Consider the following 25,414-nt stretch of genomic DNA (forward strand, 5'->3'; position numbering starts at 1 on the left):
ACTAAATTCAACAATCTCGAAGAAATGGATAAATTCCTAGAAGAATACAACCTTTCTAGACTGAGTCAAGAAGAAGCAGAAAGCCTAAACAGACCAATTAGTAGGGAAGAAATAGAAAAAAACTATTAAAAACCTCCCCAAAAATAAAAGTCCAGGCCCAGATGGTTATACTAGCGAATTCTATCAAACATTCAAAGAAGACTCGGTTCCTAGCCTACTCAAAATCTTCCAAAAAATTGAAGAAGAGGCAATACTTTCAAACACATTTTATGAGGCCAACATAACCCTCATACTGAAACCGGGCGAGGACAGCACAAAAAAAGAAAACTACAGACCAATATCTCTAATGAATACAGATGCTAAAATACTAAACAAAATACTAGCAAATCGAATACAACAACATATTAAAAAAATAATACATCATGATCAAGTGGGATTCATCCCAGAATCTCAAGGATGGTTCAACATATGTAAAACAGTTAACGTAATACACCATATCAACAAAATAAAGAACAAAAACCACATGATCTTATCAATAGATGCAGAAAAGGCATTCGATAAAATACAACACAATTTTATGTTTAAGACTCTCAACAAAATGGGTATAGAAGGAAAATATCTCAACATGATAAAGGCCATATATGATAAACCATCAGCTAACATCATATTAAATGGCACAAAACTGAAGGCTTTCCCCCCTTAAATCAGGAACAAGACAGGGTTGCCCACTCTCTCCATTCTTATTTAATGTGGTACTAGAGGTTCTGGCCAGAGCAATCAGACAAGACAAAGAAATAAAAGGCATCCATATCGGAAAAGAAGAAGTAAAGGTATCACTTTTTGCAGATGATATGATCCTATACATCGAAAACCCCAAAGAATCTACAAAAAGACTACTAGAAACAATAAGCCAATACAGTAAGGTCGCAGGATATAAAATTAACATGCAAAAGTCCATAGCCTTTCTATATGCCAACAATGAAACATTTGAGAACGAACTCAAAAAAATAATCCCCTTCATGATTGCAACAACAACAACAACAAAAAAATACCTAGGAATAAACATAACAAAGAATGTAAAGGACTTATATAATGAAAACTACAAACCATTGTTAAGGGAAATCGAAAAAGATATAATGAGATGGGAGAATATTCCTTGTTCTTGGATAGGAAGAATAAATATAATCAAGATGGCCATATTACCCAAAGCAATATACAAATTTAATGCAATTTCCATCAAAATTCCAATGACATTTTTTAAAGAAATGGAACAAAAAATCATCAGATTTATATGGAACTATAAAAAACCCCGAATAGGCCAGTTGGCTCAATGGTAGAGCGTCGGCCTGGTGTGCAGGGGTCCCGGGTTCGATTCCCGGCCAGGGCACACAGGAGAAGAGCCCATCTGCTTCTCCACCCCTCCCCCCTCCTTCCTCTCTGTCTCTCTCTTCCTCTCCCGCAGCGAGGCTCCATTAGAGCAAAGATGGCCAGGGCGCTGGGGATGGCTCCTTGGCCTCTGCCCCAGGCGCTATAGTGGCTCTGGTCGCAACAGAGCAATGCCCCGGAGGGGCAGAGCATCGTCCCCTGGTGGGCGTGCCGGGTGGATCCCGGTTGGGTCATGTGGGAGTCTGTCTGACTGTCTCTCCCTGTTTCCAGCTTCAGAAAAGTACAAAAAACAAAAACAAAAAAACAAAAACAAAAAAATACCCCGAATAGCGAAAGCAATCCTAAAGAAAAAGAACAAAGCTGGGGGCATTACAATACCTGACTTCAAACTATATTATAGGGCCACAACAATCAAAACAGCATGGTATTTGCCGAAAAATAGACATTCAGACCAATGGAACAGAATAAGAAGTCCAGAAATAAAACCACATATATATGGTCAAATAATTTTTGATAAAGGGGCTAACAACACACAATGGAGAAAAGAAAGCCTCTTCAACAAATAGTGCTGGGAAAACTGAAAAGCCACATGCAAAAGAATGAAACTTGACTATAGTTTGTCCCCTTGTACTAAAATGAATTCAAAATGGATCAAAGACCTAACTATAAGACCTGAAACAATAAAGTACATAGAAGAAGACATAGGTTCTAAACTCATGGACCTTGGTTTAAAAGAGCATTTTATGAATTTGACTCCAAAAGCAAGGGAAGTGAAGGCAAAAATAAGTGAATGGGACTACATCAGACTAAGAAGTTTCTGCTCAGCAAGAAAAACTGACAACAAAATAAACAGACAGCCAACTAAATGGGAAATGATATTTTCAAACAACAGCTCAGATAAGGGCCTAATATCCAAAATATACAAAGAACTCATAAAACTCAACAACAAACAAACAAACAATCCAATAAAAAAATGGGAAGAGGACATGAACAGACACTTCTCTCAGGAAGAAATACAAATGGCCAACAGATATATGAAAAGATGCTCATCTTCTTTAGTTATTAGAGAAATGCAAATCAAAACTGCAATGAGATACCACCTCACACCTGTTAGATTAGGTATTATTAACAAGACAGGTAATAGCAAATATTGGAGAGGCTGTGGAGAAAAAGGAACCCTCATTCACTGTTGATGGGAAGGTAAAGTAGTACAACCATTATGGAAGAAAGTATGGTGGTTCCTCAAAAAACTGAAAATGGAACTACCTTATGACCCAGCAATCCCTCTACTGGGTATATACCCCAAAAACTCAGAAACATTGATACGTAAAGACACATGCAGCCCCATGTTCATTGCAGCATTGTTCACAGTGGCCAGGACATGGAAACAACCAGAAAGCCCTTCAATAGAAGACTGGATAAAGAAGATGTGGCACATATACACTATGGAATACTACTCAGCCATAAGAAATGATAACATTGGATCATTTACAACAAAATGGTGGGATCTTGATAACATTATAGGAAGTGAAATAAGTAAATCAGAAAAAACCAAGAACTGCATTATTCCATACGTAGGTGGAACATAAAAACGAGACTAAGTGACATTGATAAGAGTATGGTGGTTATGGGGGGGGGGGGAGGAAAAGGGGGAAGGGGAGGGGCACAAAGAAAACTAGATAGAAGGTGACGGAGGACAATCTGACTTTGGGTGATGGGTATGCAACATAATTGATTGACAAAATAACCTGGACATGTTTTCTTTGAACATATGTACCCTGATTTATTGATGTCACCCTAGTAAAATTAAAAATAAAATAAAATTTAATTTAATTTAAAAAACAAACAAACTAGTGTGTGACAGGTAGGATCCTAGTGAGGCCCATTGGATTAAAGTCCTCTCTGTCCCATTGTGTGTATTTTTTTCCCCAATTAAAAAATATTATTTTTCAATTATAGTTTACATTCAATACTATTCTATATTAGTTTCAGGTGTACAGCATAGTAGTTAGACAATTATAGATAATTTCCAAAGTGGTGCCCTGATATTTCAAGTATACTTACCTGGCATCATAGTTATTACAATATTATTGGCTATATTCTCTATGCTGTACTTTACATTCCTGTGACTATTTTGTAACAACCAATGTGGATACTTCTTAATCCTTCACCTTTTTCACCCATCCTCCCAAGCCCTCTTTCCTCTGGCAATCATCAGTCCATTTCTCTGAATCTGTGAGTCTGTTTCTATTTTGTTGTTCATTTATTTTGTTCTTTAGGTTCTACATCAATACACCAGAGGATAAAATGTTGTGGTACTTATACACAATGGAATATTACTCAGCCATAAACAAGAATGAAGTAATTTGAAACAATATGGATGGATCTAGGTATCATGCTAAGTGCTGCACCTAATGTGAAAGATGGCCCAGCAAGCACTTATCTACCAAACATTTGCTTCTTCAACTCCATATGAATTTCTTTCCTGTGGTTTGAAGTCCCAACCACAATGCCCTCTCTCCTCAGCTCAGAATGGCATATCAACTGCCTGATTTGTTCTTGGGCCCCTATTCTTATGGAGCCCTGTATATACATACATACTGGTCATTAAAGTTTGTTATTTTCTCTGTTAACCTGTCTCATGTCAATTTGATCATGTGGCCACTCAAGAGGCTGTAAGAGCAAAGGGGAAATGTTCCCTTCCCCATATACTCTAGTGTGCTTATACAGAGGCCTCACGAGACCCGCTGGCTTTATTTCTCTTGTGATTCTGTCGTCATCAGCACCACTACTACCATTGTCATCATCACATCATCATCATTATCACACTCAACATTTACTGAGTGACTATATGTGCCAAGAACGCTACTAAGTACTTAATCCAGGTCTCGTCCTTACAACAAACTCTAAGATAGGTGGTATTCTCCTCTCTTATGGAAGAGGAAATAAGTCTTTCCATGAGTAATCGAGGAGGGCTTTGCCTCAGTTTGGTCTGGCTCTAAAACCTGTTCCCATTCCCCTGCAGACCATCAGGCTGGTCTCCTCAGAGCACTAGACCCAGATGCACAAGGACTTTGTCCCTGGAAGGCCCATTTGAATGGTGAGCTGCATGCTCTTTCAAATCTCAGAAAAAAGATGACAGGGCTCACCTGGGGGCTTTTGGGTGACTCTTCCTTAGTGGAATTTATCATTTTTCTCCTTAATTGTGCCTGACCTCTGCCCACACCCCCATCCTACTCCTTTCACATCATTATTTTGGGTTAGGAAAGCTATGCAGGAAAATCTTTGGCTTAACTCTGAAACCACTGGATGCCCAGCAGGTCATGGGCATCTACTGCTTTACCCTCTTCTCTCTACAAGGCTCTGCCACCGCCTCCCATCCTTGTGCCCACAGGGCTCCAGGCCAAAGTCGCCATCCTGCACTTTCTCCACATTCTTCCTCTATCCCCAAGGGGCTGTGTCTGTTTTTGTTGTTGTTTTTTTTTTTTTTTACCTCAACTGGAATTCAGCAAGGTTCAGGTTTTCCTGAGTCACTGTGAGGTGTAGTCTCCAAAACTAAACTTCCCATCCATTTTCCCAAAATGGGTCTCATGAACCACTGAGGAGGTACAGCATTGCAGGTAACTGCATTGGCGCTGGGTCAAACTGCCCAGGTCAAGGACCAGCTCCGCCACTTAGTCACTGGGACCTTAGATGACTTACTCTTTGTAAATGTTAAAAACAAATTAAGCCATTTATCTAGTCCTTGCTCTGTGGCAGCCACTATGTTTAACCACTGTAGATTTATTGTTGCAGTTAATCCTCATCATAACAGTAGGAGATTAGTGGTACTCCCCTGTTGCAAAGGAGGAAACTGAATCTTAGAGTGTTAGAGTGGTATAGGAACTGTCCAATGTCACACAGTTATTAAGTGGCTGAACTGGGACTTGAACCCATGACTGTCTGATTCTGTAATTGTTCTTCAATCATTCTGCAATGTGGCCCTCTAAAAGGGGGACAGGAAAACCTGTTACAGAAGTACCATAATGAAGGAAAGTATACACTAGGTGCTTAACAAATGGTAACTGTTGTTACCATCTCTAAGGTTCTTTTTGCTACTAATGTTCTAAGAAGTCAAAAGACAACATCAAATGCTTAAAAGGGAACTATCTCCAAAATGAAGAAATATTTGCTGACATGTTGCTCTGAGCCAACAAGGATAGAAAGAAACGTAGTATAAAACAATGAATTAGGATGGAAAACTCTAGATGATAAAACTGAGTTTAGGTTAGCAGTTTTAACACAGGCAGGCACCTTAGAAATCATCCACAAAAACCTCCTGTTTATAAGGCAAAAAAAACAAAGATCAGATGAGGAGAAGTAATTTGCCTAGAATCACACTAACTAGAAAAAATCAGAGCTGGGGGAAGTATGCACATGGAGCTTCAAAATCTCTTCCTTAATGGCTCTGATCGGTTCCCAGTGGGTTTGATAATTTTCAACCATCTTTCAAACAGTGAGTTTGCAGGGCCCCTGCTACCTGCCTACTATTGTGCTAAGTGTTCTGAGTAGAAAGGAGACATAAAGCTCTGTAGTTTCTAAAAAGCTTCAGTGTTCTTAGTAAGCAGAAATAAATCATTAAGATTATTGGACAACAAGCAGTTCAGTGCCAGGGTGTCATGACTACGGGAGCAGTTCAAACAGAACAGGGGAAAGTAAAAAGGAGATACAGAAGGACTGGAGGGAGCAGGGAGGGCAAGGATGGTGGGGGAGGGAGGGAGAGAGGAAACTGGGATGGGGTGGGAGGAGAGAAAAGCATCCAAGACAGAGACAGACAAGAAAGGCAATCACTGCTAACCCCGCTGCCTCATTTCTCTCCTTAGTGCTTACCACCATTTGTTATACTATAGTTATCATTATCAATGCCTCCCTCCACTATGCTCCATAGATTCAGGGATTTTTATCTGTTTTTCCCCTACTGCTCTACACCCGTGTCCAGGACCATGCCCTGGGCACTCAGTAGAGGCTCAGTGAATACTTGTCAGATGAACGGATCAGATGGGCAAGCACTGACCACTTAGCATATGCACTGTGCTAGCTCTTTGAATTTTCAAACACCAGGAAGAAGATATTATTACTTAATTAATACATGGGAAAATGACGGCTCAGAGGGTTTAAATAAGAAGCCCAAAGTCACAGAGCTAATGAGCATCAGAGTCTGTTATGGAAGAAGGTATCAGGCCAGAGACAAAAGATTTGTTGTTTGGTTATTGTTACATGGTAACATAATTACATGTTATAGAATCAAAGCATTTTTTTTCTTATGAGAAAGTTCAATTTTTCTTATATAGAAATGTCTAGAGAATTTTAAAATGAACACCAGTGTCCTCACCATGGGCCTACTTTAGTATGCCAAGACATTCCTGCTTTATCTATTCCTTGAAGATTCTCTTCCCATCACCCCATGTTGTATTGTTTCCTAGAATTTGGTGTTAGCTTTTTAAACACACAATAATTGGTTTTCAAATTAGAATTAATAGTTAATTGAATTTGTTTACATATTTTTTTCTCTCATCTCAAAATCTTTCCACATTTCTTACAGGAAGAATTTGGGGGCTACATACCCCCTTCAGTATTGGTAGGCTTGTGATTATAATGACCAATGAAGTGTGGAGGAAGTGACGTTGTTTAACTTCTGAGATTGGGTCATAAAAGGAAATGTGGCTTCCTCCTTAGAACACTCCTATGTAGAGCCCTGAGCTCACCATGTGAGAAGGGAACTGTTTTCAGAAGCCACTGTGCTGTGAGGAAACTAAGCCACATGGAAGGGCCACCCAAAGGCACCAGTCCGTCAGCTAGTCGTCCTGGCCCAGGTACCAGCCAAATGAGTGAAGATACCTCCAGGTGTCAATTCACTACCAGCTTTTGTGTCTTTCCATCCAAGGTCACAGATATCACAGCAGAGAAGAGCCATCCCTGCTGTGCCCTATTCAGATTCCTGACCCACAGATCCCATAAGCATAATGAAATGATTGTTCTGAGCCACTAAGTTTAGGGGTAATTTGTTACACAGCAAAAATAACTAGAACATTGTTGTTTCTTGTATTCCAGACCTTCACTGTGGCTATATTTTTCTTCTTGCTGAAATGCATCCTCCCATAGTGACATTCTATGAGTACCAAAGTCTCTCAGTCTTTGTATAACTGAATATGCCTCTACTTTGCCCTCACTCTTGAATAGTGGTTGACAGGTCTTTGTTCTCAACGCTTGAAAAATATTATTCCATTGTCTTCTGGCACCTCTTATGACTCATGATAGTCTAATTATTGTTCTTTTTTTCTCATAGGTTTAAATTTTTTTTAAATCCATTAATATGGATTTTTTAAAAAATCTATCAATGAAGATTAAAAAATTTGTCTAGTCTTTTTGTCCATGCATCTGAGCCTAGCGATTTGTCTTAATTGTGGTCAATGAAAAAGTATGGGTTGTGTGGTCAGGCAGATTGGACTGTGAAACTGAGCACCACCACTTGCCATATCAATTTTGGGCAAGTAAATTCTTCAACCTCTCTTTCCATCTCTGCAAAAAGGTACCTATAGTGATCTGCCTTGAAGAGTTAATGTGAGCATTAAATGGTAGCACGTACTTCCTAAGCATTTGTTATAATGACTATCATTGCCCTGCCTTTGCCTCATGTTCTACTTCAGGGCCCTCATCTGTCACAGTGAGGGCAGGAATAGGGGACCTCTCAGGTGGCTGTGAGAATGAAATCAGAAAGTGCCTTATATTAAGTCTCATGTATATTAGGCCCACAATAAACATTAGCTTGTTTTTATTAGTAGTATTGCAGTGGAGTAAGTTAGAAGAGGTGGTGGCAGTGCGGCTTAGCAGAGAGAACATGAGGTCTAGCATAAGAGATTCCAGGGGGAGCTCTGCTCAACTTGCTGTGTGTCCATGGGCAAGTCCCCTCTTATCTCTAGGTCCCTGCTTCCACTCCTGCAGATAAGGAAAGCAATTCCTGCTGCCTGGTGCTTGGTGGAGGCTGAGTAACAGCTTTAATGTCAAGATCCTGCAGTTGAGCAGATTCTGGGTAAGAGCTATGCCAGGCCATCGAAGCACAGAGAATCAGACTGGAAGGCTAGGTCACAGCCCCTGGTCTGGCGGCTGCTCTGGTACTGAGCTCCCACGTGGCCTCTCGCCTTGCCCGAGTGAGTGACCTTTGATGCTAGGTCAGAAAACAAGTGTGTAAAAAAGTGAAAACCTGGGGAATGATATGCAATCTTTAGCCATCAAACCCAGGGCTGCTTTTAAACTGTTTTGTACGAAGTGTTTCTGGGAACATTTGTGGCCTTCCAGGTGTTCCTAAGTGTGAAATCGGGGCAGTTGGTGAGAGGGCAAAGGCATCTGCACTGAGGCAGGACCCTGGCATCCTAGGAACTGCAACCAGAGCTGGCAACTGAAAATATGGCTGGCTTGTTTAATAAAAACGCTAATTTCCTCAGCTCTAGTGGGACTAAAAGTCCATCACTTGCTAGCCTACCTTTGCTGACTAATCTTGCAAGAAACTGCAGCTTGCAGCAGAGAAAGGAAGTCCGGCTGCTTTAGTTCACAGCACAGCCTCGTTCAGGGAAACAGAATGAGGGAGAAAAGAGTGAAAAGGAATTAGGCAGGAGAAAGGAGTCAACTACCTTTGAAAGAGGCTGTTCTGGGGAGAGGTGATAGAGTCCCCCACGGGATCGCTGTCATATTCCACACGATCATTGTGATGGTCAGCCTGCTAGGCTCAAACGCAAATGTCCACACCATTCACAGCAGCAAGGATCGTGTGGGAGTTATATAAGGAGCTGGCCCTTTTGGGTGGGGGAGGGGACCAGGGAACAGAGGGCTCTTTTTCCTAATTAGCTGTTTTTATACAGGGAACACATGACCCAAACACAACCACCAACTGTGTCTTTTAAATATACAGGCAGAAAGGGGGAGCTGGGCTTTTGTCTGCCGCACATTCCTTCAACTTGCCTGTCACCCCAAGCTGCAAAACCCAACAATGAGTCAGAGGAGCGGGACCATTTCAGATAGTTTGAGCAATGGACTTGGAAACAGGTATTTCAGCCCATTTAGGGTCGAAAAATACTGCAAAAGTGATACTGAATTACTATCTCTTTCTTTCCTTTTCTAAAACATTTGTGACTACTTTTGCCATTTGCCTGAGTTTCCAGTAAATCCTAAAATTGTTTGTGGTTCAAAGAGAAATAAACACATTTTAAGGAACAATATTTCTTAGTAATAAATTCACCCCAAAACCCTAATTGTTCTACTGTCCAAACTACCTTTATTGGATTGACTGTGAATTTAGTAAAAACAAATGAATTTAAAAGAATATTGTACAGTGAATTACTTTCTGTCTAAAGAAGGGTGCTTGATAACATACATAGTCAGTTTAAGAATCAGCAAATTGGAGAATAAAGAAATAAAGCAAGGAAAAGAGGCTTTTGCTTTGTGGACGTGTATATGTAGTGATATTGCTGATTTTTGATTTTTGAAACAACGAGAAAAATCTCCAATATTTTTCAACCATTCGCTAAACTGAAAGCAGTTCTGCGTGAATGATTTTCCCAGAACCAGAGGTAGCATGTGCTAACATTAAGTATGCTGAACTGGAAGTCATCAAAATGCCACACCTGATGGCACTGCCCAGGTAGCAGCCACCAGAGCATTCCCACGTACAGCTCACAGAGAATTTGCATCGGCAGCCACGGTGCAGGCAGGTTCAGAGACCTTCCCAGTGCTGAGATGAAAGCAATCTGCTACAAAAGTGTCTCCAGTGGGGTAAGCACAGTCTTTCATGGACGGAGTTGTTTAGGAAAAATAGCGCCGTCTTTGTTTTGCCACATATTCACTTGGTTGTATAGCACAACTGGAAAATGGTGACAAGACCATAAAAAGCTAGATGGAAACGTGTCAAATTAAACTCCGAGCAAACCCCAGAACTGATTGGCTTAATTGGAGATAATGAGAAACGAAACCACATCTCTACTTGCAAAGTAAAATAGAGAGCTGAAGCAATTACCCAGAAAATTTACCAACAGCCCTGTGCCGAAGTGCCTAGAAAACTGAGGCCAAAGTGCTTTGAGATTTCTAATGTCTAGATAATGCCTTAAAACTCCACCTCACTTTGCTAATGGTGACCTGGACTCAATGCATACTCCATTCTTTCCGAAGAAAAACAAAAGACTGTGTCCCACGAGATAGCACAGTGTCCACCCCATGCCAGCAATTAGGTTCCTGCCTACAGAGACTATTAGAAGCACCTTGGGGAACATTTCAAGTCCCCATACACTGGAAAACAGGAGCTGAGGACTTGGGAGAGAGGTGTCTCCTGGAAGTAAGGGGGACCCAAGGGGTCAGTAAAACAGAAGGAAAATGAAAGAGAAGTCCTCTCCTAGGGCTCAGATTAGGGCATGTTTTTAAAAAAAAGTTGAGAGAGTATGCCCATCACTGGTATGCCAATCAAGCCATTTGCAAATAGTTGAACTCAGAGGCTTCTTCCTGTGCCCAGTCTTGGGAAGTGCACACCATGAAATCCTGCAAAATAGTCCTGTGGAAATAGCACTCTCTGGGCACATCTGGCAACAGGGTAGCATAGCCACTACTATTTATTCCTTTCTAAACTCAAATACCATCTGTGTGCAAACTTCTCATTTTCAGATTTGTGTACTTCACCTTGAATGTCATCTTTCTCTCTCAGAGTTCTAAAAATGTGGTGTCCTCCCAGAACAGATACACTTCAGGGTAATGTCCTTGTGGCCTCAGGGACAGCAACTAAGACTGTGGCTGACTCCGAGAGCTGACCTCGACACACAGAGCCCAGAGAAAGCGTTTGGGTGGGGGAGGGCTGGGGTGGCCTTACCAAAGCTGGGGGCACTATGCAAGGTCATATCCCGGATCACTCTTGTGCCGAAACAGGACCACATCAAGAGGAACTGCTGGGCCACCTTCCTCAGGGACCCTTGTCTCTTGGCAGCCACCTACAAAAAAGTGAATGACTTCAACAGAAGTGGACTTCATCTTACATTTATTACTGTCTTTGGAAATTGATAGGAAGGCTTATGTAAGGCTTCCCAGTTCAAACTATTGGAGTAATGGTTTTCAATTTTTCTTTTTTTATCAGCAAAAATACACATTAAAAAATGAAATCTTTTGTCAAGGCCCAGTGAACCCAACAGACAAAAGAGATGCTGACCCGGCTGAACTGGGGGGAGGGGAGGGGGGAGTGCTGCCTCCTGTAGCCCGCCCCTCCAGGGGGCCAGGCCCTGCTTGCACCCTGGGGTCTGTGCCTGCTGAGCCACAGGCCGGTGGCTCACTGTGGGGCACACTACTATCCGCGTGTCCCAGGTGAGTGCTGGGCCACGGCGCCTAGGGCTGCACCTCCTGCTCTAACTCACTCACCTTCACAACACAGCGGTCCACCATGGTGTCCAGCCACTCAATGTAGGACTCGATGGGAGACTGCTCCTCCAGAAGGTGGTCAAACTCCTGATATACTGCCAAACAGAGGAGAGCCCCACGTCATTGCACTTGTGTTTAAACAGAGATGCCTCTTAAACAGACAAAGCAATTACACTGAATAAACTAAAACTCCAAAGTCTCAGCAGGGCATTCAAGGCGTTAGAAAATATGCCCCAGGCTTTCCAGGCTCATCTTCCGTGCCTGGCCACCCCACACTCCTGGCCATTCCCCCAAGTCCTGCTTCTCTCTAGGGCACTTCTTTCATTTCAGCTGGGCCGCCTGGGTGCTAATAGCCCAGCTACAATCACCCTTCTGTGAAATCCTTTCTTCTCTCACCAGGTCCCTTGCCAGCAGAACTGATCACTCCCCTCTACTTTTATAGCACTTTATTTTCTGCATTCTGCCTTCATTCTACCACTTATAATACTGTGTTACAGTAAGTGTGTGTGTGTGTGTGTGTCCCTGTCCCTCACCTGTTCTTTGCTGTCTTCTACAACTGGTGCATGACCTGGGACCCAGCGATTACCCAGTGTGTCTGGCTGGCATGAATGGACAGACACTGCTGCTCTTTGCCCGTGGTAGGGCACCTGTGATAATTCAAATGTTTCTAGACCACAATTACATTGTTCATAGCCTAGCCAGCTTCTCTGTGCTCAGCCTACGTGGCACTGAGAACTACTTCAGTAGCGGATGCTCAATAATATTTGTGGAATGAAGGAAGCAACCTCTGTGCCCTGTTTCTGCCGTTAGTAAAAGGCAGACAATCTGCATTAGTAAAAGACGGACAATCAGACCACTTCCCAACCTGTGTCAGCTGCACATCAGGTACCTGAACGGGGAAGTGCTGTGTGATCAGTGGAGACTACAGAAAATACAAATATCTCTGCGCTGGTCTCCAGTTTGAAACACCTCTTTTCATTACACTGTTTTGTATTTTCTATGTGGAGCTCAATAAATCTAACCACAATTCAAGATCCATACATGTCTATAGTTTTCATTTGTCTGAGCAGTTTTTATTTCCCCATTTCACTGGAATGGCCAGTTTGTGCTCTTTTACTTCATTGACAGCTGCTACAGGAGGTCAGCTTCCAGGAGGACCAGGTCCTAACACTGTAGAATGAGAAGGGGCTTTAAAAGTCCAATTTATTTATAAAAATAAATTTTTTTAAAAAGTCCAATTTAATTGACATGCCTCACTTTACAGATGAGAAAACTATGTCTTAATGAAATGAAATGATCCACCCAAAGTGACAGGGTGTTAGTGACGGAGGAGGGACTGGAGCCCGGGTCTCTGAGTTTCTCATTGGTTGGTGCTCTTTTGCTCTTCGTGGCGTTGTGTGTACAGCTGAGCGACTGTGCTTTCATCCATGATGATGGTGGCAGCGACAGTGAAAGCGCTGTTAACAATTATCAGGCGTGTACCATGGTCCAGGCACTCTTCTAAATGCTGCATGTGGACATTTAACCTCAGACAGTCCCTAGAATGTGAAAGTCACGAGACCCGAGCCTAGAGCAGCACGTGGTATGCACCAACTGCTCAAGTACTTTTTGAGTTCCACTGTTGACTGATTGGATGAGCAACCCAAGGAGGGAGGTACTATTATTAACCCCATTTTACAAATAAAAACACTCAGGCATTGTGAAATAAGTAACTTTTCAGAGGTTGCATAGCTTGTGGATGGCAGGGGCAAGTTAGAAACATGGCCTGACTCGAGTGCTTGTCTTCCAACCACTTCAGATACTAGCACGGCACTGAGCACCAGGCATGGGGCACAAAACTGTCCCATGCAATCCCTTTGTATTATCCCCATTCTACAGATTTGTAAGCCAAGTCATAGTGTATGAAAGCCAGGGTTTGAATCAAAGTCTGATGGGCATCCCAATTCCACTTACTCATTCTAAACTCATGCTCAAGTCCAAGCATGCACTTTTAAATTTAGGGCAAGCAGAGCATTCCCAAGTGCGATCCACTTTCCAAGTGTGATGATGGCCTCTACAGCAAGGATTTGCAGATGGGTCACCTGGCGGTGCGGAGGAGAGCGCAGTCCACAGCTGCCCTGCTCACCGTGTTCAGGGACTTACTTCCTGGCTCCCTGGGGGGGGGGGGTGCAGGGATGACACCTCTGCCTGGCCATCTGTCTTCAGGCTTGGCACCCTTCCTCCCCCCTCTACCTGGCACTGTGTCATGTAGTGTGTCCCCTTTGGTAAGATGAGACACATTTGTAAATTACTTGTTCAACTCCTAATGTGCCCGTAGCTCTAAGCTCTGTACAGGAAGGGCAGTGTCCATCTTATTATCTGCTTTCTGCAGGGTCTAACACAGTGCCCGACCCAGGATAGGCACTCAGGAAGTACCATGTGGGTGAACTGAACCACATCACTCCTGTCCTCTAGAAGAATACAATCACACCCTTAAAGGGCACTGTTCTACCTCAGGCCTAGGAGAGTTTGCGCAGAAAGCCCCCAAAAGTTCTTTTTTTCTTCTTTATTGCAGAGATAGCCACAACCTCTTTGGTACTCCAGCAAAGGCTCAGAGCCTGGTTGGTCCCTAAAGCAATCAATGGTGACTAGATTTTTCCCTACAAGACTGGGTCACATTTTCCTTCCCCATGAAAATTATTGAGGGGGGAAGAGAGCTGAGCATAAAGCCTCTAGGAATGGTCAGCATGACTAGGAAGTCAGATGTTCTTGGTTCCCACACATCTGTTTGGTCCTGCACAGACATCACTGGCACCTCCCCCAGTCCTGGTCCCGGATGAGGTCCTGTGGACACAGCCATCTGATACAGAGCTAGTGTTGTAGGGTGCTCACAGCCATGATTTCCACTGGCCCTCTAGCAGGGAAAAGCAGAAAAGGAAGCGTGACTGGAAGAACTGGGAAGATTCAGCCTCTGAGACATGCCTACATCTCTCTCTCTTCGTCTCCTCTGCCAAGTGACAGCTCTAATGTCCAGTGGGGAAGCTGAAACTAGACATGAGTTCAAGGTCCAGCTCTGCTACCTCAGAGAGTGAGGGCTCGTCAACTCTCTGAGGCTGGGTTTTCTCATCTGTAGAATGGGGATGATAAGAGAATCCTCCTCGTGGGTTGGATGTGGCGACTGAGTGAGATCACGCGTGCACTGGGTCTGACACATAGATTAGGCAGTCTGTAAACTGAATTACTTTATCGCAAAAACTCTTAACAAAGGGAAGCAGGCTGGGGGCTGCAGAGGAGCTCTGGGGGCGACGAGGAAAGCAGTTCTGGGGAAGGTCCACATGGCCCAATGTTTCAGCTGCTCCATTTGCTTTTGAAAAGCATTCAAAACAGAGAAAAGGTCTCCCATGGGAACATTTAGGGGACTTTATTTGCTTAGAAACACTAGATGCTTAGGCTAAAGGAAGTTTTCCCTCAACATCACTGTAGAAGGCACATACTGGAAATCTGAGGGGCCTGGGGTTCTCAAAGAATAAGCCCCTCTTCTCAGGGGGTGGGACTCTGTAGCTTCCTGAACAAGGTCACTATTGGGATCTAGGCCTCACTCCATTCAGGAGGTGAGGGTGGGGCAGCTTCTACATCCCCCCACCATGCAGAGACTCTCAGCACCAGCCTATCTGAGTGCTGTGTGTGGGGCGGGTGCGTACATCCTTCCTGCCCTGGCGCTCCCTTCTGCCCAGATGCATGAGAAAGGAGGGCTGAGCACAGTAAGGAAGTAGCCACGACCCATCCCCAGGGTCCCCAGGCTGTGGGATGCCCTGAGCAGCAGGCTGTGATGGGCGAGGGAGGGACAGCAGAGATGTGGTAATGAGGTGGTGTTCTCTGGGCCTCTCGCATCCTCTACTACTAAGAACAACCTAGCCACATCCGGATATTTGAAGCAGTACTCCCATAGTCTTTGTCCACAGGGACATGAACATATGTTCACAGAAGTAAATCAATCACCATCCATCTCCTCCTCAAACATTTAAGGTGATCAAAAGCTCCACCTGCCAATAGGTGGGCCAACTCTCCTGACCCTCACTGAACAACAGGCAGCTTATCCAGTTGAGTCGAGGCTGACAGACACAGAGAGGCAACAAGCTTTGTTCTTTTTTTATGCCACCTGTGGGACTATGCCTGGCACTGCGGGTCTGTGTGAGGCTTGGTGCACGACACTGTGTGCTACCTGTTGCACCAGGACCTATTTTCCCCAGCAACACTGGCACGTGTCCTCTGAAGTCAGTTAGCCTCTCATCTGGGCCGGCCCATTTAACAGGAACAACATGGAGGGGGCAACCCTAGGGGAAAGGACGGGTGGGAATGCCATAAATATCTCCTAACATACTTTCTGTTCCCTTCTTTTTAAAAAACCTCAAAAAGACACAAGGCCTGGTGGAACACCTTACACTGGATGATGAGTTTCCGGTGCTCCTCGCGAGAGTCCTCCATGGTGTACAGGGTTTGCTTGGTGATGCTGTTGAGGTCCACGTTCCTCCAGTCTTCCAGCATCTGGAATGTGATGTCTGCACTGTGGATCACTGTTCGAGATGCCTGTAATCCAATCCAACCAACTCATTAGCTCATGGCTGTTAGGTGAGAGCCCTTCACTTTATTTCCTTCAAGCCTTTTTAATGAATCTGCCAATGATATTTTGCAAACTACTGTGAAATTCAGAAAAACTCAATTTTAGGAAATAAGTAGATGAGTCCATACTCAGAAGACCTGTACGTTGTTTTCTCCGGTGGCTCTGTCACACCTACCTTCCTGTCTCTATGACAAGTGACCTCACGGTAGCGTAGGTCAGACCAGACTCCGCTGTTCCTAGCCTCTGGTCTTGATCCCGTGGGACAATGGGATGAAGCCCAGGGATCTGTCAGCTTTCTGTAAGCCTGTGGGACGGGAGCTGTGTGCTCCATAACTTCTGTGTCTCTGAGTGGTGACGGTCCCAGACCTAGGAATGGTCCTGTTGCCCTGGGACCCATGACAGCTTTAAATCCAGAAAGTTTACAGTGTATATTTTTCATATAAATGGGTTCTGAAGCATTTGAAGTGTACCTTTCTATTTTTCATGTAACTGTAATAACTGAGACATATATAATTGAGATAGAATAAAAGGAAAATTACACTTCAAGACTTGGTAGTTCATTGGTGTGTGTGTGTGGGTGTGTGTATTTAAGTTGTGGCCACCTCAATTTGCAAGTTGAAATAAAACTTGGAACAACAATACTTAGAACCACCAAGTTGGAACAATATTGATAAAAGCAAAGAAAAACATTTTCAGAATCATTTCCTTTACTTGCATGTTTTTAAAAAAAGAAAAGGAGATTTCAAATACACATGGACATTATATGTCTCCTAACGCTTGTGAATTTCCAAGTAAAAGTAAATACTGACAGTGCCTTTTACACCCAGGTTGTCTGAACACAAGTAAAATCTTGCTTAAATCACTGTAGAACTCTTTGAAGGTCAAAGTGGCCTAGAATTCATGAATATGTGAATTGGGTCCATCTTAATAATAATGAAAACAACTAAATGTAGAGGTCTGGGATTCTGGATTCAAATATACCGAGTTTAAATCCTGACGAGCTGATCGACTTGGGGCTGATAAGTAGAATAACCTCAGTTTTCTGATCTATAAAATGGAGATGCAGCAGCACTCACTTCTTATGGAGAGATGTTGAGGAACTAGTTCTTAAGATTGTGTTTGAAGAGGGCATAGTTCAAGGAGTAAGAAGTAACTGTTATTCAGATTGTTCTCTTTGTAATAACTGCAATGATACCTCAGGGTCTTTGCACATAGTGTTCCTGCCAGCTGGAGCTTTCTTCTCCCACCCCATCTGTCCTGGCAAACCTTCCATCACGTATGCTCCAACTTATATGTCACTCCCATGGGCAGGCCTTCTCTAATCCCTTCACCTAAATAGGACCTTGGTGCCTCCTTATTCTCTATTTGCATTATGTTTCCTTCATAACACTTAACCATTTTTATTTTTTGATTTAGCTTTTTATTCTGCTGAGGGCAAATACCCCTAAGCATACAGTGTGTGGCACACAGTAGGCCCTGAAAAGATTCTGTGGAATGAATGGCTGAGGTGTGAATGCCAGGTTGCTCGCTTAGTGTTTCCAAAAGGGACTGGGTATTTAGATCTGGGTTTAAATACTTGGGGATGAGTTTGTTTATGTGCTGTTCAGTCTGACTTGCCTTCTGTGTGTTTAAGAAAGCTTGCTGGGATACTAAGACATTCCATGAAGTGTTCTTAGCATTAACCCCAGGACTCTGGCTGATCCAGAAATGTATCTGATAGCTGTCCAGTGAAAATGGAAAGGTAGCATTTGCTGGTTAAATGACATATTGTCTGCATGGAAAGTGGAGAGGGGGTGGATGTGCATGTATGTGAGTGTGTGCGTGTGTGCCCGGAGGTATGAGTGTGGATGCTTTTACCGACCTGTGCATTAAAGGGTCAAAGACTTCCCTAAATGTTCTGAGCAAGGAGGTGCACCAAAGCCCAGGGCATGCACCTTTGGAAGTATGGCATTGTTCCTTTGATTTGCTAATACTAGGTTTCTTCACTAAATGCCATCAATCTGTCAGGCTCTGCCACACCCCAGAACATGCCCAGGTGTGGCTTCTGTACCTGCCTGCAAGGATGTGGAAGGGTTTCCCTCGGTCTCCAAATACTCCCCATGCTGTGTATGCCAGGGCAGAGCAGAAACAGTGAGGTGTGTGGGTGTAGTTTTATACTTTCTGGTTCCTGGCCTAGAGTCTGCCTCAGGCCGTCTAACTAGAAACCCCATTCCTCCCACCTTGACCGTCAATAGCTGGCACCAACCCAAAATCAAGACTCTGAGGGATACAGTTGCAAACCCAATCACATAAAGCAGGCAGGCAGGTGACACGTGAGCGAGGCAGACCAGACCACGTGGAAGAGGAAGCGGGGGAGATGTGGACAGAGCTGCTGGAGAGAAGCTCAGCTTGTCGTCATTGCCCTGGGGAAGGTCAATCTGGGGTTTCTACAGCAAATTTGGGTGTTCAGCTGTAATCTACAAGTTTCAATTGTTAGCGACTGGGTAAAAATTTTTTGAACATATGCAAATCAAGCAAAAATAATCCCACACATCTAAAGGCCAGATCTGACCTGTAGCCACCTGTTTGCTTCCTGTGCTTTTAGATCATTAATATTTTAATGAATGCTAATGGGCAGACTCAGAGTCCCGTCCTTAAAGTATAAAATTAATAGAAATACAAAGCTTTATACTATCAAGTTATAAATAGGGGTTATAGTGGAATCTTCCATTTTTTATTGTACTACACTTTTGTTATTTTTGAACTTTTTAAATGGTAAGCATGTCACTTTCATGCTAAAAGGAACAGAAATCTAGGTGAATAAATAACACTGGCTAACTATTTAATATGCTTTGTGGCTTTGAACTCTTTCAGATGACACAAGAGTAACAAGTCATCCTATCTGTTTGAACCACTGATTTCACTGGTTAACAACCAGCACATGTGCCCCAGGCTACATCGGCAGTGTCTGGAGACAGTGTCTGATGGTCACAATCCAGGTGTTACTTGAGGGGTGGGTGATACAACTGGCATGTAGTGAGCAGAGGCCAGGGATGCCACTAAATATCTACAATGCACAGAACACTCCTCACAACAAAGAATCCAGCCCGAAATGTCAACAGTGGCTGAGAAACTCCAATTTACTTAAGGGGAACACAAACTGGAGACCCTAGAACAGGTTAAGGGGCAACTGATGTCAGAGATTGTTTTGTATGTTAGTGGACACTATTCAGTGATTGGCTAACAGGTTTATTCCTTAACTGTAGAAATTAAAGACAATAAGAGTATACTGTTTCCAGCCGCACCCCGACAGCCTACAGGGCGTTGTCTGTGGATGTGCCCCCACTGGTAATGACTTAGCAGTAGTTAGAACGCAGCACAGGACACGCACCTGGCAAAGATGATTTAGTGACGTCTGCCGTCTCAGAATTTGGGAAAACCTTCTGGACACTGAAAGAAGAAAAGAGTTAGTTTGAAATATTTGCAGGCTTTATGGTTCTACTTTGGATTTTCCAGGGGTAGATTTCAAAAAGTAACTTTCTTATTTACCTATATGTGTCTCACTATCCAATCCCACTTGGGGCGCCCACGTCAAAACCCAGCTTTTGCTTCTTTGTTTTCCCACTTGGACAACTATTTCCTAAAATGGCGACATTGGGACATATATTTCAAAGTCACACCAGCAGGTGTGAGAAACTGTGGTGTCAATCAACCGTGAGTAAAAGCAATTGTTTACTTGTCTTTCATTTAGCTAATTGCAAGCTCAATCACTTCTCCCCATATATAATTGCAGGAATCAAGTGGAAGCTTTGAAGAAGGCCCTTGAAAGTAGTCTGTCTAATAGGAAACCCTGACTGAGCCTCAGTGTATGCTGCTGGGGTTGCTCCTAGGAGAGAAACCTGGGCTGCACCTTGAACGTGGCTTTGCATTCATGAGCTGTCCATTTTATCAAATGAGCTCCTCACCCTGTCTGCGTGATTTGATGGTTCTGCTTCCTACACTAACATAGAAGGCTTATGATCTGAAATGGGGTGATCTTGTTTCTGTGGATTTTGAAGCAGGCAAGCCCTATGTTTGCCCAGGGTCTTCACTCTTACAGAGCCTTTTGGAGTGGTGCGTGTTTCCACTCCTGGCCCATTCTCGAGGTATACTCCAAGGCTCCCTGGGAAGTGTGGGTGTCCAAGGCACCTGCAGGTGGAAGGTCCAAGAAAGCTCCTCTCTGCCAACTTTTAACAAATTTGTTTTGTCTGCACAATTAAAACGGGCGCAGGCAATCTTCTCATTAATTTCTGAACTGGTCAAGAAACAATCAGAAATGTCCCTGGGATTATTGTGATTTGTACTCAGAGCCAGCCTGGTTTGAAAAACAGGGCGTGGGGTGGAGGAATTGGGGGGAGGGGGAGAGAGAGCAGATGAACTTCTAATTTTCCAGGCTGATCAATCGTTAATCCTTCTCCTTAATTACTTTTTCTTTAACTTTGTGATGTGGAATTTAGTGCTCTCAGAAAGAAAAGAACTGAGAGGCGTGAAATAAAGAGGCTTTATCAATAGGTGATGGGCACCACAGGCGGCCCCTGAGCAGCTCAAAGGGCCCTCTTTGCCTGTGGAGAGAGGGTAATTTGATCCCCTTCATTTTCCTGGGGTTCGGGCAAGAATGGTGAGCATATTCAAACGGGGCTTTAAGAAACATATATCTTAAAACTTTGATTTGCTTAAAATCATTTCATCTTTGTTTAATAGCCTGTGAGTCTTCCCACATGTACAGATGCATTGAGACAGAGAAGCAGGAGAATCTAGTTTCCTCGTGCAAAACTAACACCGGAGTGAATGAGAGGCGACGCTCCGCAGAGAAAAGATCCCCTCGTGAGAAATATTAATTTGGCTTTCTCATTAGGCAGGGAATTAAATATGTGAAACCCTGAAGCTGTTCTGTTTCCTGCTACCACCCTTTGTGGCAGGAGCTCAGGCGATCTTGAGGTTTGGGCCCCCAGTTACTGACTGTGTGGCTGTGTGGCTTTGGGATGTTTCTCGGCCTCGTGAGGCCTCGTCTGTGGAAGAGGAACACTGTTTCCCACACCGCAGAGGGGGCGTGAAGATTACAGGAGTGCAGTATGGAGGTGATGAGCACAAAGTCTGGCGTCAACGGACAGACCTGGGGCAATCTCGCCTCTGCTGCTTTCTACCTCTCTAAGCTTATTTCCTTGTCTATAAAAGCAGGCGTGCTTCCCGTAAGAAACACTTCATGAGGACTAAATAAGTTAATGTATGGAAAGTGCCAAGCAAAATAGTTGGTGTGCTTTACAGGAACAAACAGTAAATGACAGCTATCATTATTATTGTTTTAACAGCTTATATAAGATGCTTGGCATGAAAACATTCTCCCCCTTCTCTGCTCCCAAACTCAGTACTCACGTTCAAACTTGATGTTTCGCAAATTTTCTGGGAGGTCGTGGAGAGCCACTTTTAGCCACTCATCCAGCTGCTTTGCAAACTTTCGGATCACCTGAGTTAAGCTAGAAAGAGAAAGGATACATTTTAAGGGCCTTGTGAGTCACCCAGTCCTTCCACTAGGCTGCAGCCAAGAGGTGCCACTCTTAGCAGGGACTTCCAAGACCAGGCTGGCAGCCCTGGCCCTGCAGAGAGTCCATGGGTCTGAGAAGGGCACAAATAGAATGTGCTCTTGTGCCACTGCTGGTCGACAGGGAGGCCCAGCATGCCCAAGTGTGGGGAAAGCCCACTGCAGGGCCTGGCAGCACCCAGAGCTCTTTCTGCGAGCAAAACAGTGTCCTTCCTGTTTTCCAAAGAGCCTCGTGTGAGGGGCTAGTGGGCGTGAGAGTGCCGACGCGCAATCAGCCTCTCCTCATGCTGCCCGGTCTTGTCTGAGCCCCCAGCTGGGCAGAAACCAGCGCGGCATACCGCCATGCCTGTCCACCCAGCCTAGGCCCAGGCTTATCCAACTGCTTGCTGCTTGGCAGGGACTGGGAAACAACAGTATATTTTTAAACCTGCAAACAACCCTGACACGGACCTTGAAATTCTATCAGATTTGGAAAGTCAAGGACTGTTTTGGAGCAGGAGGTGGGAGGGGCTAGAGGGGTGATAGGTTGGGGTGGGCAGTAGGTTACAATATAAGATAGAAATTTGGACTTGCAAAAACGTTGAGCACCATTTTCAGGGTCCCTCCATCAAAATTACCTGCTTATAGCTCTAGGTCCAATGTCTGCCATGTGGGCCGCAGGGACCTCTCCCCAAGCTGACATCCACACCACCTCTGCCCTCCACCAGCACCACCCACCTGCCCTGGTTCAGTCTCCCACAGACTCTCCTGTCACCTCATGATCAACAACCTTTGGGCAACCCCACTGGGCAACTCCACCATGTCTCTTTGCTCACTCATTCCTTCCTTTTCCATGACAGATTCCAACCTTCTTCCTAGACTCCTATGCCTACGTCTCCAACCCCAACTCCCCCTTTCCACCAGCAGGTGACATCATCTCCTATTTCCTGAGGAACCAAGGAGCCAGCCCTTTATCTCATTCCCTCTGCCTGCCCAGGAACCTTACACCAACCACGCTGCTACCCAGTACTCCACATTCTCTTCTCTCCTGGGTCATTCCTTCTTCTTGTAATGCATTTAACAATGTCTCACCTTCAAAACAAAACCCCTCCTTCCTTACTCCCGTGCCACCACCCTCTTTCTTCCACTGTGTTCACAGACATCTTCAAAGTTGTCCAGACTTTGTTTCCTCTTTGTCACTTCCCATTCACTCCTGACCTGACGCCTGTCTCTCACCCAGACAGCACCCTCTGTCCACGACACAAAGCCAGTGGACTCCTTCTGGTTCTCACCTCGCTCGGCATCTTAGCAGTATTTGGCTCTGTTGGCTCTTCCTCCTTTGGTAACACTTGCTGCCCTTGGCATTTGTGACCCCTCTGTGGCTTCTGATAACCCCTCCTCAGTCACAAAGCTCAGCCCCCTCTACCTGGCCACTACATCTTCCAGTTCTTTCCAGGCTAGACCCAGCCTTCTCTTGTCACCTTTTATTCCTCCCCTGGGTAGTCTCTCCGTGCCCACAGCTTTGCTCACCCTCTACACTCAGTGCTCTTCAGCTATCCAGACCAACTGCATCAGGACCCCTCCATGCAGAAGTCCCAAAGGAACATCACACTCACTGCGTCCAAACTGAATGCAAAGTTTCCCGGTCACAACTGGTTCTTCCCTTGTGCTTCCTAATTCGGTGTGAACTCTACTTTCCATGAAGTTTTGTTTTTATTATGAAAAATTTCAAATATACCCCAGGATAGAGAGAAAAGTATAATAAACCTCCAAATACCCATGACCAAGCTTCAATAATTAGCAACACTTGGCCATTTTAATTTTTCACCATGCCATTAGTATACCTAACAGAATGAACAGTAATTTCTTAATATTATCTAAAGCCCAGTCTGTACAGATTTCTCTATTTCTCTCAAAGAAATCTTTCAGTTTGTTAGTATCAGGATCCAAACAAGGTCCACACATTGCATAAAACACACAACATTGCCTTGTTTCACTTCTTAAGTCCCTTTAAATCTATGTCACAACACTGGTTCATTGCTGCCTTCCTTGTACTTTTAACCTGGTTTTCTCCCTTTCCTCCCACTTCAAGCTCTCTTCACCCTCCCCCGGGGCCACTCCAACAGCCTCCTGGTGTCTCTCCTGCCTGCTCACCTTCCTGCCTCTGCATCCTCTGAGGGGCTTTTCTAAAAAACAACTCGAACTTATTTCACTCCTGGTTAAAACTCCTCAGAGAGTTCTCATTATGTTACAGTGAAAATCACACCCTCGCCGTGCCCCACGGGCTCACACTCCAGCCTGGCTGTCCTCTCCAGCCTCGCTGTGCTATCTCCCCTCATACGCACTGGCCTCTGCCCAGGCCTCTGCCACCTCAGGACCTGTGCCCTTGGCATCCTTCCATCTGAGGGCATTGCGCCCTCTTCATCTGCTGAACTCCTCCTCCTCCATCTGCTCTCAAACCAGGAAAACCTTCTCTGAAGCCCCCGAGAGTAGATCAGAGCCCTGATGGTCCCTCTGGAAGGGCCCCATAGTTGTGACAGTTGGTAATTATGTTATGCACTAACTGGTGTGACTACCTGATTAATGTCCATCTTTCCCACTAGACTGTATGCACCATGGTATCCCCAGCATCCAGCATCATATAGACATCTAGTAGGCATGCAGGAATGTTTGTTAAGTGAAACAAATAAATGAATGGCTCCCAGTCCCTAGGTAGATGGACTTCAGATATATTGTCCACAAGGCCCTACCCAAATGTCCCCTTTTACCTCTGATTTCACCTTCTCCCATCTCCCCCTCCACTGGCTCACTCTATCCCCATGGGCACCAGTTTCCGCTCTGTTTCTCCAGGTCCTTGCCAACCTCGCCAGGACCTTTGCACTTGCTGCTCCCTCTGCCTGAGAGCTGCTGCCTCAGATAGAAGCTTGGCTCCCTTCTGTACAGACTACAAAGGTTTGTCCAAGTGCTCCAAGTGCCCAGCAGAATGCCTGATATACAGGAGGTGCTTAATAAACACTGAACATGGAATGAACCCAAAGTACTACATGTGTAATAAGCCAAGATCCAAAAACGGTATCAGTTTGTAGCACATTGGATCCAACTTCTGAGACATCTCAGGATATCTGACTGCTCTTAACAGAGGTCAGAATTTAGAGAAACATCTGGAGTGACCCTCCCATGGCTGCTGGGCCATCAGGAAGGGTGAGCTTGCCCTTCTTCACGCCTGACACATCCAGGAGGAATCTCTCATTGCTGGAATGGGGGAGCTGGCCGTTGTTTGGGAGCAACAAGTAAGCCAAAGGGTCGTTGATGGGGCCTTTCACTTGGTGCAATTGTTCGATTTTGTTAGGCTAGAGAAAAGCGAAGAGGGATTCAGCCTGGATGGATCCTGTTTTGGGACTCAGACATGGTGCTGCAGGACTTCTGGGAGTAATCTAAACATTCAGGCTGCTCTGCTTGGGTGACGA

The 25,414-nt window shown here is 44.4% G+C and overlaps 1 protein-coding gene across 3 annotated transcripts in view; it reads right to left on the reverse strand.

Annotated features, from left to right (window-relative positions):
• The window catches only part of RFX4 (regulatory factor X4), a 165,805-nt gene that overhangs the window by 31,760 nt on the left and 108,631 nt on the right, over positions 1–25,414 (reverse strand). For all 3 annotated transcript variants that reach the window (XM_066356036.1, XM_066356026.1, XM_066356044.1), the window contains 5 exons: positions 21,803–21,903; positions 19,782–19,840; positions 16,233–16,377; positions 11,812–11,906; positions 11,273–11,390 (listed from right to left, as the gene is read on the reverse strand). In XM_066356036.1, the coding sequence (XP_066212133.1) occupies positions 11,273–11,390; positions 11,812–11,906; positions 16,233–16,377; positions 19,782–19,840; positions 21,803–21,903 (518 nt within the window). The remainder of the gene's footprint in view (positions 1–11,272; positions 11,391–11,811; positions 11,907–16,232; positions 16,378–19,781; positions 19,841–21,802; positions 21,904–25,414) is intronic.

The sequence above is a fragment of the Saccopteryx leptura genome, chromosome 1, assembly GCF_036850995.1.
Source record: "Saccopteryx leptura isolate mSacLep1 chromosome 1, mSacLep1_pri_phased_curated, whole genome shotgun sequence".
Classification (NCBI taxonomy): domain Eukaryota; kingdom Metazoa; phylum Chordata; class Mammalia; order Chiroptera; family Emballonuridae; genus Saccopteryx; species Saccopteryx leptura.